This window comes from Podarcis pityusensis (genome assembly GCF_964106645.2).
Source record: "Podarcis pityusensis genome assembly, chromosome: 15".
NCBI lineage: Eukaryota > Metazoa > Chordata > Lepidosauria > Squamata > Lacertidae > Podarcis > Podarcis pityusensis.
Window position 1 is genome coordinate 38,654,459 of NC_138040.1, and position 18,324 is coordinate 38,672,782.

The 18,324-nt window shown below is 44.6% G+C and overlaps 2 protein-coding genes across 2 annotated transcripts in view; one reads left to right on the plus strand and one right to left on the minus strand.

Annotated features, from left to right (window-relative positions):
* LOC308463800 (neuropeptide FF receptor 1-like) overlaps positions 1–7,816 on the minus strand; it is a 37,059-nt gene extending 29,243 nt beyond the window's left edge. Inside the window, exon 1 of the mRNA XM_080982530.1 lies at positions 4,887–7,816. The gene's annotated coding sequence lies outside the window, so the exon portion shown is untranslated. The remainder of the gene's footprint in view (positions 1–4,886) is intronic.
* EIF4EBP1 (eukaryotic translation initiation factor 4E binding protein 1) lies at positions 135–15,324 on the plus strand. Its single transcript, XM_080982670.1, has 3 exons — positions 135–339; positions 13,317–13,490; positions 14,315–15,324. Exons 1-3 carry the CDS (start codon positions 180–182, stop codon positions 14,344–14,346), a joined length of 366 nt encoding a protein of 121 aa, XP_080838796.1. The 5' UTR covers positions 135–179; the 3' UTR covers positions 14,347–15,324.
* Positions 15,325–18,324: the final 3,000 nt, after the last annotated feature.

The window sequence follows — 18,324 nt, forward strand, 5'->3', positions numbered from 1 at the left end:
TAGGGCAAAGGGGCGGGGGCCGGCGGCAGCTCCCTGCGTCCCTCCGCCCCTGAGGACTACGCTTCCCGCCGTGCTCTGCGCGGCGCCGTAAGCCGAGTGGGCGTGGCCGTGGGGCGCTGGGACCGAGAGGGAGAGCGAGCGCCTGGTCGCGCGTCTTCTGCTCCGCCAGCGCCTCCGCCATGTCCGCCGCCAGCTGCTGCCGCCCTCACCCGCCCCAGGGGCCGACGCTGGGCAGGGATATCCCCGCCAAGCGGCTGGTCCTGCCCGACGGAGCCGCGCTGCCTCCCGGCGACTACAGCACCACGCCCGGAGGAACCCTCTTCGGGACCACGCCGGGCGGTGAGCGGCCGAGGGGAGGGAGGGAGGGAGCGCCCCTGAGCATGTGCAGAGCGCCCCTGAGCAGCCCCCCCCCCGGCGGGCGTTGGCTCTTGGGACTCCCCTCCGCCCACCCCCTCACTTCCAGTGGGAAGCAGTTCTGGAGTGCCTCTGGGCATGTGCAGAGTTCCGTTCCCAGGGAGGGCTCGGTGTGGCGGTCCCCCTTCAGACCAAGCTCTAGTAGTGCCTCTGGGCATGTGCAGAGTTCCGTTCCCAGGGAGGGCTCGGTGTGGCGGTCCCCCTTCAGACCAAGCTCTAGTAGTGCCTCTGGGCATGTGCAGAGTTCCGTTCCCAGGGAGGGCTCGGTGTGGCGGTCCCCCTTCAGACCAAGCTCTAGTAGTGCCTCTGGGCATGTGCAGAGTGACAGCTGCGGGCGGGTAAGCAGGCGGCTTGATCAGAGGGGAGCAAGAGCGCCTCTGAGCATCCTTACCAGTGTGAGCTCTCGAGGGAAGTGGGGTGGTAGGAAAGGATTGGGGGCAGAGACTCCCCTGCCACTCCACATCCTTTTTGCAATAAGCGCTGGGATCCCCAGGGCATCCTCCGAGGGGCAGGGTCTGTTCCTTTGAAAGAACTGGAGAATAGGTGTGGATAATATGAAGGTGAACTTCAGCCAGACCTGGGTCATTCCCCTCTTCTTAATAACACATAAGTAATATTCAAGTCGGGGGCGGGCGGAGAAAGAGGGAGACAAGATTTCCTTGGTCACACATGCATGAAGTGTGATTCTCCGTTAACAGATTGGCCAGTCAGTATAGGGAGCCAGAGGATGTAAAAGCCGTGAAATTCAGAGTGCTGCCTTAACCGCAGCACTAAAGGCCAAACTATTCCTTACGTGGGGAGAAATGATTGAATATGCTGGTGTCCTTTTGCTAAGATTACCCCACACACACACACGTGGCATTTTCCTGTTGGAAATCAAGCATTCCCTGAAACTATGAACTGCCAATTTGTGCCAACAGTAAATGGAGGATCCTTGGTTATGGGGATTTTGGGGTAGGGGACAGTAGTTATGGTCAGGCTTGAGTCATGATACTGCCTGTTTTAGAATTATAATAACCAATTAGGAATAAATATTGAGTTTGGAAGGTGGGCAGGGGAAGATAGTGTATAATTCTGTTAATTTGAGGTCGTGGAACTAATTACCTAACTCAAGAGAGCAAGCCTAAAACATCAGAAATGATCTTCATTGTGTGGAGAAATGTTTTGTCTTTATGCTGTGAAACAAGTCTTTGGTTTAAAAGCTTTCTGTCCTTGGCTTCAGTGCAGGAAACTGCACAAATGGCTGAAACCAAAACAACTGATTGCAAACGGTGCAGATTAAGCCTGGTTGGTGCATGCCTTCAAAGAGGCTTTGTGTTCAGGGGCAGAGAATGGGTACCCCGAGGTTGGGGAGTGGGGAGGGATTGCCGGAGAATACGAGAGTGGAACATATTTGTTCTTTGGAAGAATTTGGGCTAGGGATCAAGTGCATAGTTCAGGCGACTCTCAATTTACAGGGGTCCTGCAGCACTCCATGCAGATTATTAGGCTTTTTGCCACCCCTGATGTTGAGAACAAAGTAGTGAATTTCTTAGATGCTAGGAAATGCACTTAGGTGAGGAATTTAACTTGGAGTGACTTAAGGCACCGGTGAAAATGCCTGAACACAGGGCACCTAATTTGGCATTGTGTTTCATATTGGGGGCTTGCTGAAGACTATGCACTGAAAGTAGAAGAGCTACATCTCTAAATAATAAGGTTGCAACAGCTGAGGCAGCACTCTTTTGTCTGAACCAGCACTATGGTTCAGTTAAAGACTGTTTCTGTCTTCTCTGTGTTTACTGTTATGTCAGACAGTAGTAAATCTCTTGAAAAGAATGTGACTTTCTGGAACTGGGTGATGGCTGAGCAGGGCGTGATTTGTGGAATTATGTCTACGGGTCTGTCAGAAAAAAAGCTGTTGCTTTCTGTTAGGCATGAGACAGTTGATACTAAATGATTATATTGGCATTAGCGGAGAGCAGTCCTGGAGGCTCAAATGTATTTGTTTGATTAGGCTGCAATCCTAATACCATGGAATACCTGTGGAATTCAATGGGACTTACTTCTGAGTAGACGTGGTTAGAATGCCAGCCTTAAGTCGCCTAGCACAGTGCAGAGGACTTAAATTCCAGTTTATAAAACAGCATACAAAATTGTGAACAGCAAATTATGTTTGCCTGCATAAAGGACAGCCATAGTCCTCTAAGCTGTCATGTGTATAACTTTTTTCCAGAGTTTATCTGTGTACAATGGTTTAATCAAAGGCTGCCGAAACCTCCCCAGAATGATAAGAATAAAAGATAATGAGCAGCCTTCAGTCCATTGCCCCTTCCAATTTATTAGCATTGCTGAGCAGATGTCCACAGCCATAACTATTCATAAATTACTGGAAGTAAAAAATACAGAGATCCTTCCAGCGTGGAGAACATTCTGTTATAAGCACCGATGTAGTAATTCTAATGGGTTGTTTTTGAATAAAAACTGTTCAGTAGCTTTATTGTTATATCAGTCCAAGAGAATGAGCCGTGCTGAGGAATGCTAGTAATTTCTTTTATTTGACTAATATCCATCTGTGTGCAAACTTCTCTGGTTCCTCATGCAGAAATGTTGCCAGGCTTTAAAATCTGTACGCTGTTGTCAACTAAAAGCAATTGTTGCTTTTTTAATAGATTGTTTGAAGCGAGTTAAACTGTGTGGCAGACATGCAAAGGCAAAATTTAATTCTTTGGGCATGTCCTTTTCTGTCTGAAAGTCATACTGTTGATATGAGTAGTTGAGGACCAGAGGGTAAAGTACCGGTAGCTAGAATAGCCTTGTGTACCTGAAACTGTGATCAACTGGTGAAGCTTCCTGCAACCCTGTAGCTCAGTGTTTCCCAAACTTGGGTCCCCAGCCGTTTTTTGGACTACAGTTCCCATCATCCCTGACCATTGCTCCTGCTAGCTAGGGATGACGGGCACTGGAGTCCAAAAACAGCTGAAGACCCAAATTTGGGAAACCCTGCTATAGCTCATAGAGAACTTGTGGCTCTCAAGATGTTGTTGGACCCCAGCTCCCATCAGTCCCAGCCAGAGAGGCCAATGGACAGGAATTATGGGAGTTGTAGGCCAACATGGACAGCCACATGTTCCCTATCCCTGCTTTAGCGCTTTTATGCAAAACTTGGCAGGAAGCAATGCCTGAGAAAATACAGTATGGTACACCCAAGTTTTGCTCATCAGCCGTCTTTCTCCCTGCTACCTCCGTTGCGGTTGTCCCACACCTGCTAAGCACACAGGTCAAGGATTGGTGTGAGATATGCACAGGTGCCGTGGCCTTGCAAGAATCAGCAAGCTGAATCCGCGCACCAGGGACATGGGGCGTGGAAGAGGCATGCCTGGCTTTGTTTGTTTTTGTGTGAAGCATGATTCCTTGGCAGCCACCCAGACTGCTTCATAGCATTAACTGTTTTGTAGCATGTAGCAACGCACAAATATAATGGAGCAGGTATCTTGCAAAGAACAGAAGTGGTTTGCTTAGTGAGCAATGTAAAAGCTTCTGTGACGGTTCATGGAAGGCTCCAGACTGTGCATAAACTTCCTGGGTGTTAGCATCGCTTACAGTGTTTAACTTGTTGGAAATGTGTTTAAACAGTCTTGTTGCTCTAGACTGAAAGGTTGTTGTGGACCAGAAACCACATTGTTGTGTCATAGTAGAGACCACTTTGTCAGAGGCATGAACTATTACCCCTTGATTGGCAGGCTGTGTATTTGTCTACACCTCTTAGGCATAGAGGGGGGAAATAGTAAGCACGGGGTCAAAAAATATGAGATACGGGTACAGTTCGTGACATTTCTATGCAAAATTCAAATATTCAAATTCAGAGCAGGGTGATGCTTCATGCAACTGACTAAGTGGGCTGTATTGGACATAATCTTATGCCATAATGACCTTATGCATCTGTTACTCTTTAGGTCAGGCATCCCCGAACTCGGCCCTCCAATTGTTTTGGAACTACAATTCCCATGATCTCTGACGACTGGTCCTGTTAGCTAGGGATGATGGGAGTTGTAGTCCCAAAACATCTGGAGGGCCGAGTTTGGGGGTGCCTGCTTGAGGTGCTACAAAATGCATGGCTATTCTTCTGGAGTTTGTAAGCTAGGAATTAAACATACTTAACAAGTTATTGCTGTCTGATAATTAGTAGAAACCTGAAATGAGAGCCTTGGGTTCTCAGAGTCAGAAGTCCTAGAACCTAGAATATTTTACTGCACCACTATAATTTTACTTTATTTAAAGCCTTTTTACCCCGTTTTTCTGCAGAAAATCCTCACAGAGTGGCTTATGGGTCAATAAAAAAACAGGACAGTCTCTGCCCTTGTGTTTGCAGTCTAAAAAGCACAACAAAAAGGCAGAAGGAATGGGGGGGAGAAGAAAGTAAATTCAGGCACTAGTTTTTAAAGTTGCAGCATTCTTAGAACAATTAGTTGGCATATAAACGATTCAGGTACCTGCTGATACACCTGCTGCAAGTTAAGAGTTGAGGGAGAGCCAAAGGCATCTGGTGTCTCCGAAGACCATATGGGATAGTTCTGCTTCCTTTCTGTCCCTCAGCCTGATAGAATAGCTACTGTTAAGTGACAGATACTTCATGTTAGTACCAAATTATTTTTGTCTATCTTTTATAGTGTCAGGTTAGATAAGATGCCCAGTGGTTGTGCTGAGGTCATGAAGTATGTTCTTGATTTAATCAGTGCTATGCGGATTATTATTATTTGAAACTAAATGCACAATTGTTTCATTTTTGATTTAAGTATTTGACTTGAATTTAACTAGTCTTTAAAGTTAATAACTCTGCAGCCTTTCTGCACAAATCTGACATTTTCTTGTAGTGTAATCCTTCCCATATTCGTCTAGCACAGTAAGTTCAATGGTACTCACTCTGTAGCAATTGTTCGTAGGCTTGCATCATTAGCAGCTCAGCTGTATTTCAGCAGACGGCGACAATGCTGTCTTCTATCTGTGAGAAACTCAGTTGCTTCGTGCAATGTGGATTCCATCATGGAAAGCACTTTGGAAATTGCTGTATACAAAGGCTATCCATCTTGGTTGCCTGGACGTGACTCTTATTCCCTTCAGGTGACCAGGTTTATGGTTATTTAGAAGCCTGGAGGCTAAAGGAAATGCAGTTGTACCTTGGAAGTCGAACAGGATCCATTCCAAAAGTCCGTTCAGCTTCCAAAATGTTCAAAAACTGAAGTCGCAGAAGCCCGGTCTGACATTTGAGTTCCAAAAGAACGTTCACAAACCAGAACAATCACTTCCGGGTTTGGTACGTTTGGAAGCCAAAACATCCGAGTTCCAGGGTGTTTGGGATCCAAGGTACAACTGTAAATGTTTGTGGCACATCCAGCAAAGTCAAAACTGCTCTTCTGGCTACAGTGGAACACCAGGTTATGTACCATCCTCCTTACGAATGCTTCGGGTAACGAGCTCCGCTAATCCGGAAGTAGGTGCTCCTGGTAGCAAACTTTGCCCCAGGATGTGAGCAGAAGTCGCGTGCCAGGAGCGCAAGGCCCCATTAGCGAAAGCACGCCTCAGGTTAAGAACGGACCTCCGGAACAAATTAAGTTCATAACCGGCAGTACCACTGTACTTCAAAAGCATTCCACATCCTAGTTTGCCACAAACAGCAGCGCTAAGCCATGGTTTGACTTAACATTGCATGTGAACCGGGACTTGTAGTTTGCCTTTCTCCAAACCAACCGTGAGCTGCAGCCAAGAATTGTTCCTCGCTAACTGCACATGGTTTATTTGTGGAAAACGCACCATGAGCCTGAGTTTGCACATAGTGCTAAGCCAAGCCATCGTTTTGCTCCGGGCAGCACAGCAGCAGCAGGACCAGAGGAGGAGCGGCTGCGAGTTTTGCTCTGTTTAGCCACAACACTTGCTCATTCACGCTTAGTTTTGCGTACAAACTGAGCTTTGCCATCTTGTGTGAAGTTTGGCAGCTGGCTACTGATCTGAGGCGTTGACTACAGGGTAAAATGAGTTTTGCTGAATAATATGTACTGTGAAAGTAGATGAGAGTTACCCTAGTAGTCTCTTGCTTGGCCCTAGTAGCTTTTGCAATTATAAGTTTTTTAAACTGTGTTTATTGTTGTATTTTAAATTGTTGTAACTCGTCCTGGGATCTGAGGGTAAAGAGCTGGTATTAAATTAAAATAATACAGTACATTACGTGCCCTTACCACAGCAAAAAGCCTGATACTGATGAATTGGAAAAATAAAAATGCATCTCCCTTCTACGATTGGATTGAAGACTTTTACAAACTCGCAACGTATGAACGACGTGCATATAAATGCAGACTTGCCATGGACAAATTGAATTGATATTCGGAATCCATTCTTACAAATAGTGTAGTAGGTTAAGATCTTGTGAAGTACAATAACAACCTTGTAAAATAAAAATAATACAATACAATGAATGAATTGCCTGCAGTTGCTTCTTGGAGGAAGGTTTGCAGTTGTTATTCTCAAGGAATAGGAACTAGGCATAAAATCAAACCTACATGCAAGCTCTGGTTCTAAAATTGAAGTTCTCAAAATCTTATGCCAAGGCATGGCTTGGCATTGGGTGGGGAAACCCTGTGATAGATTACACACTTTTCTCTCTATTATCTATGCATGCTTTGCTTTTGACTTGGTGGCAAATGGTAGTCTGCCATTACATCTAAACCCAGCAAACCAACACCTGGATCCTTCCTAGAATATGGCCAGAAACCGTTAAATCTTTAAGTGTGTGCTTATGTGAATGCTGCTTGTTTCCTTTGTTAGCTGTGCTGTTGGGGAGTAAGCGTGGAAAAGGCAGAATTTACCTGAAAGCTTTGCTGGGAAGGAGAGGAGAGGTGATGGTGTACTGCAGAGCTTTCCAAACTGTGTGTCACGTGAATACTCCCCGTGCTCCTCCCAGGGCTGGAAAGGGGTTAGTTTAACCTCCTGTTTGCTAATAGAACTGAATTACCATGTTGCAAAATGATGCATGCCAACGTGAAAAGTTTAGAAAGCTCTCATCTGCTGTGAGGGTGGGGAAGATGTTACACTCCAACCCTGATCAACCCCAACTAACATGGTCACTGGTCAGGGACGATGGGAGTCTAGCAACAGCCCCCTCTTCCACACACACCCCATTGTTGTGTAGGCGAACTGCAACTATAAATTGGGAAGTGGAGTGTGGCTGGCCATAGTGCATCTACTGAGTTGCTTGCAAGTCTACAGCCAAGTCCAGAAATGTCACCTTGACCAACACTTCTCTCACTCCTCTAAATTGTAACCTGGACAGAGAAAGGGGTTTAGTCACGCTGGTGTCAACAGCTCTGACCTTTGACTTTCTAACCGAGGCTTATAGAGAGTGGGAGAGAGAGAGAGAGAGAGAGAGAGAGAGAGAGAGAGAGAGAGAGAGAGGGAACTGAGAGGGACAAACAGAACAGCTGACCTGATCAAAACTGTTGTTTGTCGATTGCGGCAGAGCTCAGTATGGGGAAGTGAGAACAAGAAGCTGACCTAAGTACGTGGCTCCCTTGATATGTCAGGGAAGGGAGCACATTTAATTCTGGTTTGTGTAAAGTGTCCAAACTTTTTTCAAAGAGGGCCAGTTTTGAAGGGCCAACCAAAGTTGTTGATCCTTTTTTAGGGTTGAAGCTGTTGAGGTTTTTTTAGGATTTTACCCCAGGAAATTAACCGCCACAGGGGCCAGATTAAACCGACCAGCGGGCTGGATTAGGCCCCCGAAACGGACTTTGGACATGCCTGGTGTAAACTAATGCTGTGGCAATTTCCTGCCAACACAGCTTTTAGATTCCATGGCTTTAGTTACCTCTGTGACCCCCGAACCCTGCAGATGTGTTGCACATCAACAGGCCTTGGCCCATCAAAAGTCCAAAATAAACCTTATTGCTGCTGAGCAACAAGTAAGTGGCCGACGGTCCTATTCGTGGCTTGTTTTTAACTGTCTCGGGTTGCTGTTGAGAGGCTTGCCAGCATCGAAGGTGTTCCTGCACAAGTGGTAACTGAATGACGTGCCTCCTTAGAGCAGAATCTCAGCACATGGCGGTCTCTGGGAAAGGGCAGGTTCAGCTTTTGGCAATCGGTCACAAACGCTTGAAAAACAGCATACAGAGTGAAAGGCTAAAAACTGGGCATGGTGATGGGTGTGCATAACTGCCTGTTCTTGGCTTGAAGTAACCAAGGGGCATTGAAATGGACAGTTTCCCCACTGCCACCACACAGTGCTAATGGAAATAGGCCCCCAGTGCTTGCTGTGTTGAAGAAGGCCATTGGGTCAGGTCAAGATCTCGTAGATCAGCTTTTCCAGTCTTGAGCCCTCCAGCACTTTGTGAGTTGTTGTCTGGGACATCTGGGGGGCACCAGGTTGGGAAAGCCCATGGTGCACCGTTCTTGCCAATCAGTGATGTGGAGCCTGTGATTTTCCAGACGTTCTTGGATTCTAGCTCTCACGAGACCCAGCCACCATGGCCAGTGGTCAGGGAGGATGGCTGGGTCTCATGGGAGTTGGAGTCCAGTAACATTCAGAGGACCACAAGTTCCCCACACCTGTTGTAGAGTGAGAGTTTCTGACTTTAAATCATGGCACACAAGCATCATTATGCCATAGGAACATACAAGAGTCACAAAGCAGATTGTTTGAATGGCTTTTGGACACTGTTTTGTAAAAAAATCCTAGTAAATTATATGTGTGGGGTTTATCTGAGCAATTAAAACTATATAAATTTGCACATAAAATGAAAGCAGTTTTAAAGAAGTAAAAGTTTTGTTTTAGGTGTGCATATAATGCACCAGGCTTCTTGTATTTCACATACAAGAGCGAATTCCTCAGAATGGTGTTTGCTTTTCTGCAGTTTTTATAAATATGTTTATTTTAAATGTAGTTGCTTTTTGTTTTTTAAAGTCAAAATATTGGCTTGCTGCTTAAGTATCTAGATTTTGCAGCCCTATTTTTAACTGATGGTGCAATATGTGTGTGTGTGTATGTGTGTTTTGATAATATGCCATTGTTTAAAAGTCTGAGATCATCCAGTTTGCTACCACTTATGATTGAAAGGGCACCTTCTTCACACATCACAGAGCTAAACTGTTGAGTTCCACAGGAGACAGTGATGGCCACAAAGTGGGATGCCTCTAAAAGTGGATTAGACAAATTCACAGAGGATAAAAGCTATCAGTTGCTACCTGCCACAATGGCTAGGTTCTGTCTCTGTTGTTGGAAGCAGTCCATCTCTGCATCCCAGTTGCTAGGAATGGCAGGTGAGGAGAGTGTGCTGCTACACTGGGCTCCTGCTTTTGGTTGGCCACTGTGAAAACAGGATGCTGGGCTATTCAGCTCTTAAGCTCTTGAGCCAGTGTGGTGTAGTGGTTAAGAGCGGTAGACTCGTAATCTGATGAACCGGGTTCACTTCCCTGCTCCTCCACATGCAGCTGCTGGGTGACCTTGGGCCAGTCACACTTCTTTGAAGTCTCTCCGCCCCACTCATCTCACAGAGTGTTTGTTGTGGGGGAGGAAGGGAAAGGAGAATGTTAGCCGCTTTGAGGCTCCTTCGGGTAGTGATAAAGTGGGATATCAAATCCAAACTCTTCTTAAGTTATTTTATGACCAGGGAGTAATTGGGGGCAGGGGGAGATTTAGAAGGGCAACCCTGTACTTGATTACACAGAAGTAAGTCCTGTTGAGTTAAATGGGGCTTACTTCCAAGTACTAAAAAATACTACCTCCATTACATGGTTTCAGAATTAAATTGTTCAATGAGAAAAGCATATTAGCCCTTCCCTGCAATGCACACACCAGCATATGCATACAAGCTCATGCAACTGTATATTCATGTAAAAGGGTTCCCTCTTATCATTATATACCTTCAGGGCGGTGTACACTTTGCAGAAAAACAGTCACCACAAATGAGAATTCTCTGTTAAATGAAGGCTGATCTGCCGAGCATTTGCCTTACATAAAGAAAATCCCTGGTTCGATTTCTGGCATCTCCAGCCAAAATAATTTGTTAGACTGCCTCTTTCAAACTTGTTTCCCCAGATGTTGGACTACAACTCCCATCATCCCTAGCGACCAGGACCAGTGGTCATTGGTGATGGGAGTTGTAGTCCAACAACATATGGGGACCCAAGTTTGAGAAAGGCTGGGTTAGCAGGTAAATTTGATGGACCCTTGCCTGGTAACCCTGAGACACGCTATCTGGCAGAGTATTTATTATTTAGTAAAAGCACATGCAAACCACCAGCAAAGCAGTTTTTACAGCTTAGGCAAAGATGAGGCTGACTTGAGCTATATGTATGAGCTTACATCCCAATCACTTGGCACTGGGGCGGGGGGTGGGTTTCAAGCACAGTTCCAATGTGGCAGCAGTTGTTCAAAGGGGAAAGGTCAAAAATCCCACCAGGTATGCCCAGTGAAATTTGGCCCTAGAAAACAGCTGAAAACTTAATGGGCTAAGTGGGAGGGGGTGCTATTGACCACTTCAAAAATGAAAACATTCAGACATGGCAAAACACAACCTCTGGGTTTCTGCCAATCCCATTTGTATATGGCACAAGCCTGTTGTGCTCCCTGTCCCGTATTTGCTTTAGCAGACTAGATCTTTAGATATGTGACTTGACTGTAAACTCAGGGATGGAGTCCTCCAGTGAACCCGTTATGAAATGTCCCTGCGGTAACTGGTACACTGACAACACTTCTAGGAAAACTGGTGTTGTTCTGCAAGTGTTCCATCGGTTGGCAGCTGTAATAACTGACAAGGCTTGGCTCCAGGACCTTGATTAACGGCTGTTTAATGTGGGGCGTAGTCTCAACTGGTGACTCTGCCCGTGATCTGCGGATAGTAGCCAGATTTCGACATACTGCTACTGAGTTGGAAGATTATTTAGCACCAGTTCCTCCGTGCTGAGTTTGGAAAAGCCTTTCCTCACCACACGTACACATAGAGCCTCTGTTTTGTTTGAAGAGGTCTGTTTCACTCGGCTCAGTGAATTGCAGAAGTGACATTTATAGGCCTCCTTTCTTCCAAATGGACTACAAGGTTCACCCTCCCATTTCATGCTCACAACAGCCCTTTGAGGTTGGTTAGGCTGAGATCCACTGATCTTCATGGCTGAATTGGCTTTTGAACCCAGCTCTCCCAGGACCTAGCCCACACACTGTGCTTTGAGCAGGCTAAAGCAGACACATGGTGCTTTATAATGTTCGGAGCACTTCATGTTCATTACATCAATAATCCTTGCAACAGCGCTGCAAAGTACGGCAGTATTTTCCTGGCAAGTGAAACTTGCAACAAAGCATTGCATTATATCCTATCACCTATTGTATGTCCTGCTTCCCAGGGTCATCTGTTTGACCACTGAGAACAGGATGTCGAACTAGATGGGCCTTTGTCCGATCCAGCAGGGCTTCCCTTACTTCCTTATCCTTATCCCCAAATGGGATGTTCAGGGTAGCCAGTCTCTATCCCACTTCTCTGTTTTTCTTCTCCAGCTGACTGTCAGCGTTCCATAGCTACTGAGCACACTCAGGCCTCAATTTTTGGAGGGTTGCACCCCCTTAATAGTCTAAAATTCTTGGCTCTCACAGCCTGCAGTTCACAAGAGGAGCAGGTAGCAGTTTGCCTAAAGTCCACTGAGTAGGTTTCTGGCTGAGAGCATTTCTGGCACGTTGAATGCAAATTTGTTTAATAAAACCCTGATGATCTTTTTTATTATTTTAGTAAAGGGGAAAGCTGCTTCAGTGTGGGGGGGGTGTGATTTTTGAATGGAGAAGCGAGAAGGAAGAAAAGACGCTGAGTTTCCCCTGCTCCAATTGCTTCAACTCCTGCCTGTCGTCTTCGCCTTTATTCACTTATTTGGAGTGTAGCTAGGACCAAAGTGAGACTTGAATTGGGCTCTTCAAGGCTCACACTTACAATTGTTGCACCAACTGTTGTTAGGTATTGACAGTCAATCCAGAAAAAAGATTTCATTGACTGATGGTGGCTTTTGGAGAGTGTGTTTTGTTCTTTAAAACTGTATTTGGGGTCATCTTTCTTCCATCCAATCCTAAGTACACGTTTTGAGATTTGGCTGCTGTTTATAGATATGCCTCCTTTTAATTCTCTCTGGAAGCAACTGCCATCTCTACCACATGGCAGAAGATAAACATTTAATTGCATTTGTGTCAGAGATGGGGGAAATATCTCATTTGCACCATATGAATCAGCCAACTTATTGGATATATTTATTCATTTTTTAACTCAACTCATGACTTCACATTGGCAACTGACCCCTCTGTTAAATGCCACTAAGCTGTCAAAGGGTGAAGACAGAACTCTGATAATGCCCCATGCCAGCTTGAATAGAGTTTGTGTAGAAGTACAAAGGTATATTTTACATTTGTTGTTCTGCCCACTTTTACCTCTGAATCAGAGGCCCCCAGAAGGGAAAGTGGCCATCCTTCTGAAAAAGGTTCCCCACCCCTCTCCTCCTCTCCTTCCAGTTTTAAATTAAGCACAGTTCCCTGTAATTGATTTTGAATTGATTTTAAAATGAATTGATTTTAGAATGTTGTGTTACTTTTATTGTTGTTAGCTGCTCTGAGCCTGGCTTCGGCTGGGGAGGGCGGGATATAAATAATTTTTTTTTTACTATTATTATTAATGCCCATACTTGGTATAAGCAATGGTTTTGAACATGGTGGGCCAAAATAGGTGCTTGAGAGTGTGCAAACCTGATGCCGTGAAATGCAAGAGTGTAGTATAGCCTATAGCACTTGGATGATGAACACACTTTAACATGCCTACCCCTCTGGAATTTGTTTCCAGACCAAAAAGTCCTTCCTTACCTCCTCCCCGGGATGAAAGCAGTGATTTGTGCGTGTCTCTCTTTCCTAGGTACACGCATTATATACGACCGCAAATTTTTAATGGAGTGTCGGAATTCTCCAGTTGCCAAAACACCACCTTGTGACCTTCCAGACATTCCAGGTGTTACAAGCCCAGCTGTCGAAATCCTTGGGACCGAGACCAATCTCATCCACGCTGAGGAGGAGAAGCAACCAGGCTTAGGTGAGTGATCTGTTTCTGTGTCCTAAAGTGCCATTGTTTTAATCACAGGTTGCACTGATCTTACCCAGCAGCCGGTTATGGTGGTCCATCAGGAGCGCCATAAACCCTGTGTGTTGTTGCCTGCCTAGGATTGCAAAATAAGAGAATGAGGGAGACCCAGGCCTGGGTGAGCACCTGGAATCCAAGGGCAAGTGCAGAGTTATCAGAGCTCCATTGGAGGCCCCAAATATGTGGCCAGTGGACTGTGTTGAGTGAGCCAAATGGGTCTCAAATTGTGCATTAAAATGAGATAGAGGTGTTAAAATGTGTGAGAGCAGGGGTAGCAAATGCGGTACATTCCAGGAATTGTTGCACTACAACTCTCATTATCCCAGGCAAGCAGGACCAACAGTCAGGGATGAAGGGAATCTGTAGTCCAGCACATCGAGATGAGAACTGGTAAAGCTACCTGGAAATGCAAAGGTTAAGGGTACCTTGCAAGGTTGCTTTCCCATAGCACAATATTGCTCAAGCCAAATGAATATCAGCTTTTGAGAGAACACATTGTTCTCAGTTGCAGGCAAAGAACATTGAAAACCTTTTCTACCACCTGACCATCCTTATCAAAGGTGGCAATGCCATTTGTTTGTTCATAGTCACGCTGAAAATATTAAATGGATTAAAGGCTGCCAACCTTTGAAGTCATTCCTTTTTCCAGCTGTCTCAAGGAACACATTGTGTCCAGAACTAGGTGCCTTAAATCTTTGGACACTTAAGCAGTAGGTAACATCAAGTTAATATATGCAAAACTTGGAATTCATCAGCAATTTCTTTTTCTTTTGCAGGTGAGGAAGCCCAGTTTGACATGGATATCTGAAAACCTGCCCCCTGAAATATATCTATGCATATAGATAGACACACTTTTCCAGTGAAGATGTGAAATCGGTGATGCTTCCAAAACAAGTGGGGCTTGTAGAATAGCCCACGCTTTGCAAAGCTTTCCAAGATGGAAGGTCTATTAATTATTATTACTTTTCTGGGAGGAAGAGGAGATTTCCTGTTACATAAGGACTGAAAACACTTGGCAGAGCCTCTCTGTGTTGGTGGTGGGAAGGTGGCCAGTGAGGAGCATTGGCATGGAGAGGTGGAAAGCTCTGTGCAATTCTGGCCCTTGAGTTCCAGTGCCTTTGTTCGTGAATGTCTGTGCTGCCAAGCAAGGCATTGGATGCAAGGACAGATATAAAATTATGCCGGATCTAGGGGATTAATACAGTGGTGGGTCACTCTTCCAATCACATCACTTGTCTATGCAACGTGCTCTACAATTGTTATCTCATCACTGTTCACAAGAAATGAGATCAACGGATGCGGTGCACAATTAAGTTGTTTTTGTAAATTGACAGAACAACTTTCTGCCTTAAGCTTTTTTGCAGCACAAGCACCAGTCCAGCACTGGTATCTTGATAAACTTCTACAAATAGAGTGGAAAAAGAGAGAGCCATGCTTGTTAAATCGGTTTTCCTGTTGTCTTATCTGTAGCAGCTTTTCCTAGTACCATACAAATTAATGGCATGCTGGAATTAATTAGACATTATCAGCAGGTTCTGGTCAATTTCACTCTGGTAGAAACACTTCTTTTAAAAAAAATCCTGAATATGTTGGAGAGGGCAGGATCACTCGCTTCAAAGAGAGGTGGATTTTCAAAAACTATTGAAATGAGAAAGTATTGCTGTGGGAAAGTGGGTAGCCTGCTATCTTTCTTACTTTTTAAAGGGCTGCATACACATTCATGGAAATCTGTACACATTATTCACTGTACTTTAAAAATAAAGAAATAAAACTTTACAATTGCTCTGAGCTTTGGAGGAAATGGTTTCCCATTATTAGTAATGTTGCACAAACTATCCAATCCAATGGGCGCCTGGGCTAATCATACACTGTCAAAGAACACATAAGAGCCTTTTCTAAATTGCTGCCCTCCAGATGCTGTGGACTACAGTTCCCATCAGCCCAGGCCAGTGCTTGGGAATTGTGAGAGGTGTAATCTGTCAGCATCTGCAGGGTAACAGGATCATAGATAGTAGATCATAGAATTGTTAAGTTGGAAGGGATCATCAGGGTCGTCTATGCAATGCAGGAATATTTTCCCCAGTGTTAGAAACTGAGATATGAAAGCTAAGAGCTACAGTAAATGGCACCTTAAACCCAGGTTATGGGCGCAACAACAGAATGTCTGGGCGCACTTTTCTTTATAGAACAGGAAAACAAAGCAGAAAATGAATGAACTCAACTAAAATATTATGTTCATTTTTCACATGGTCTAGTCCTTCCTCTGCCCACCCCCCCCCCCAAATATTCTTAAGAGGGTCTCTTCTTCAGTCTTCAGAGAGTAGCTGGAAGTGGGGAGACAGAAAAAGGTCCTCCTTTCCTTCCACTGCAGTTTTAATCTGAAATCTTCGCCGCAGTGCTCAGAAACTGCTCATGCTAATGAAATTCCCTGTCCCAAAATGCTCCTAGAACAATGGGAGTTTCAAACACTGCTTTTGCCCAATGTGGTTCCCCATCCCTGAATTAGAATATATCAATCTTTCCTTGGAAAATGTAGAAGTTTCACACACACACACACACACACACACACTGCACTATAAATGGCACAATTCTATAAGCCATTTTTTAAAATGATTCTGCTACCATAGATTGTGTTTCCTGTAACTGATGAGAGATGGAATTTTAGTGATCTGTTTTTTTCTTTGTTAAAAGCAAAAATGGAGAGAGTCTAATAAAGAGTTTTCAAGGAGTTTAGAAAGGCTAATCTGCTAATGGCATAAAAAGCAACAGTTGACAAAACTTTCAGATATATATGTACAGTGCTTTTTTTCTGGGGGGATGCAAGGGTACGCATACCCCTAAACATTTTGTGAATCTAAGTTTGGCCTCACTGAGGGGCAGTATTTCAATATGAGCAGGAAAATGTACCCCTAAACATTTTTTTAGAAAAAGAGCAGTGTATGTCTGTGTGTTTTAGGTGAGCTATCTGCCTTTGTGCATTCTCTTGTGAAAATGTCCTGAATTTCAGTTGCCTAAAGGGCAGATTGAAACCTTCCAACATGTTAACACTTGAATAGCTGTCAAGACAATAGAGTAAGATGCTATTTGTAAATGAGTGTGAAGAAGTTAGCAGCAAAATCCTGGATGGTTCTGTTAGTTTAGGGAAGCTTTTGATGTTTAACAGACCACTGTATTTTAATATTTTGTTGGAAACCGCCCAGAGTGGCTGGGGAAACCCAGCCAGATGGGTGGGGTATAAATAAATTTAAATTTAAAATATTTATTTATTTATTTAACGTATATTCTGCCCTTTGTCCAAGACTCCAGTGCAGCTGCAACAATAAAATATTAGCATCAATCTCAATAAAGACAGGCATCAATCCAGTGTATTAGATTTCTGCTATACAACCATCACTTAAAATTAAAGAAACTGGGGTTTCCCCCCCTTTTCTCCAGGGAAAGGGGGGGGAATCCCCTTCTTTTAATTATATCTCCCCTTCTCTTTCTACGCTACTTTTCTGACATCTCTTATACTTTCACTGACATCTTTTAATTATCACCCATTTTTATTTTTTACTTTCATTTTCATTATTTATTACCATTATTAAATATTTCAATACACCTTTTATCTTTTACTTCACGCACACTATTACAACTATTTTTCTCCCTCCCCCCTCTGCCCACCTACACATGTGCTCTTTTTCGCTCTTCAGAATATGGCAACCCTGGGCTATGCTCACCTGGTTTAGCCAGCTAAGCCAGAATGAATGATTATAAATGGTCAGACTGGTGCCAAATGTATTTCCTTTCCTCTGGACCACATTACTGAGGCTGAGAAGGGGGTCTTGTCATCTGGGCAGCCCAGGACCTCCATACACACTGCCCACGCTAACACAGTGGTTTGACTTCAGCCCTGGAAGTCAATTACCTCTTGAGGCAGATGAATGCAACATAATGGCTTGCAAGTTGCAAGAACTTCCATAAAATCTCCAACACTGCACTTCAAATATTCTTGTTTGAAAGAGCCATCAAATGCAATTTTATAATGCCCAAGTCATTTACTACAGGCTGGTAGCTTAAACATCTTGCCATTTCTTTCCCTCTGTCTCTGAAATCTTCCTTTATGTCTTTTCTCCATTTATCCCCCCCCCCTTTTTTTCTTTTTGCATGTGTTCTCTTACCCCTTTCCTCTTTCTTTCAGTTTAGGAAAGGTTCCAAGTTAGTGGTCCCTACAGATGGGTTTGGGGATGGGAGGACCACTTAGTACATGGGTAGGCAAACTAAGGCTCGGGGGCCGGATTCAGCCCAATCGCCTTCTAAATCCGGCCCACGGACGGTCCGGGAATCAGCATGTTTTTACATGAGTAGAATGTGTCCTTTTATTTAAAATGCATCTCTGGGTTATTTGTGGGACATAGGAATTTGTTCATTTCCCCCCCCCCCAAAATATAGTCCAGCCCCCCACATGGTCTGAGGGACAATGGACTGGCCCGCTGCTGAAAAAGTTTGCTGACCGCTGACTTAGTATAAATAATGTGTTATATCAGTGGTGACTGGTGCCCATTGCTTCTGGTAGGACGGAAAGGAGGGAGGCCAACAGCAGGGGGAGCCAGAGCTAATGAGAAGTGGAACTACTGCAAGTGGAACCAACTATTTCTATTTTTGAGCCCCTCCCTGCTGAAGTCTACAAGGGCAACACTGAGGCAAAGGAGAAGGAAGGCAACCCTCCGCTCCTTGGACTGGTAAGACAGGCAGATGGGCATTGGCTGAGGGCAGACTGCGTTTGGTGGGGCAGGGCTCCATTCAC

Excerpts from the sequence above, each read along its gene's own strand:
- EIF4EBP1 (XM_080982670.1), top strand. The coding sequence starts at position 180 with ATGTCCGCCGCCAGCTGCTGCCGCCCTCACCCGCCCCAGGGGCCGACG. Across the intron at positions 340-13,316 it reads CTTCGGGACCACGCCGGGCG|GTACACGCATTATATACGAC; the intron begins GTGAGCGGCCGA and ends TCTCTTTCCTAG. Across the intron at positions 13,491-14,314 it reads GGAGAAGCAACCAGGCTTAG|GTGAGGAAGCCCAGTTTGAC; the intron begins GTGAGTGATCTG and ends TTTCTTTTGCAG.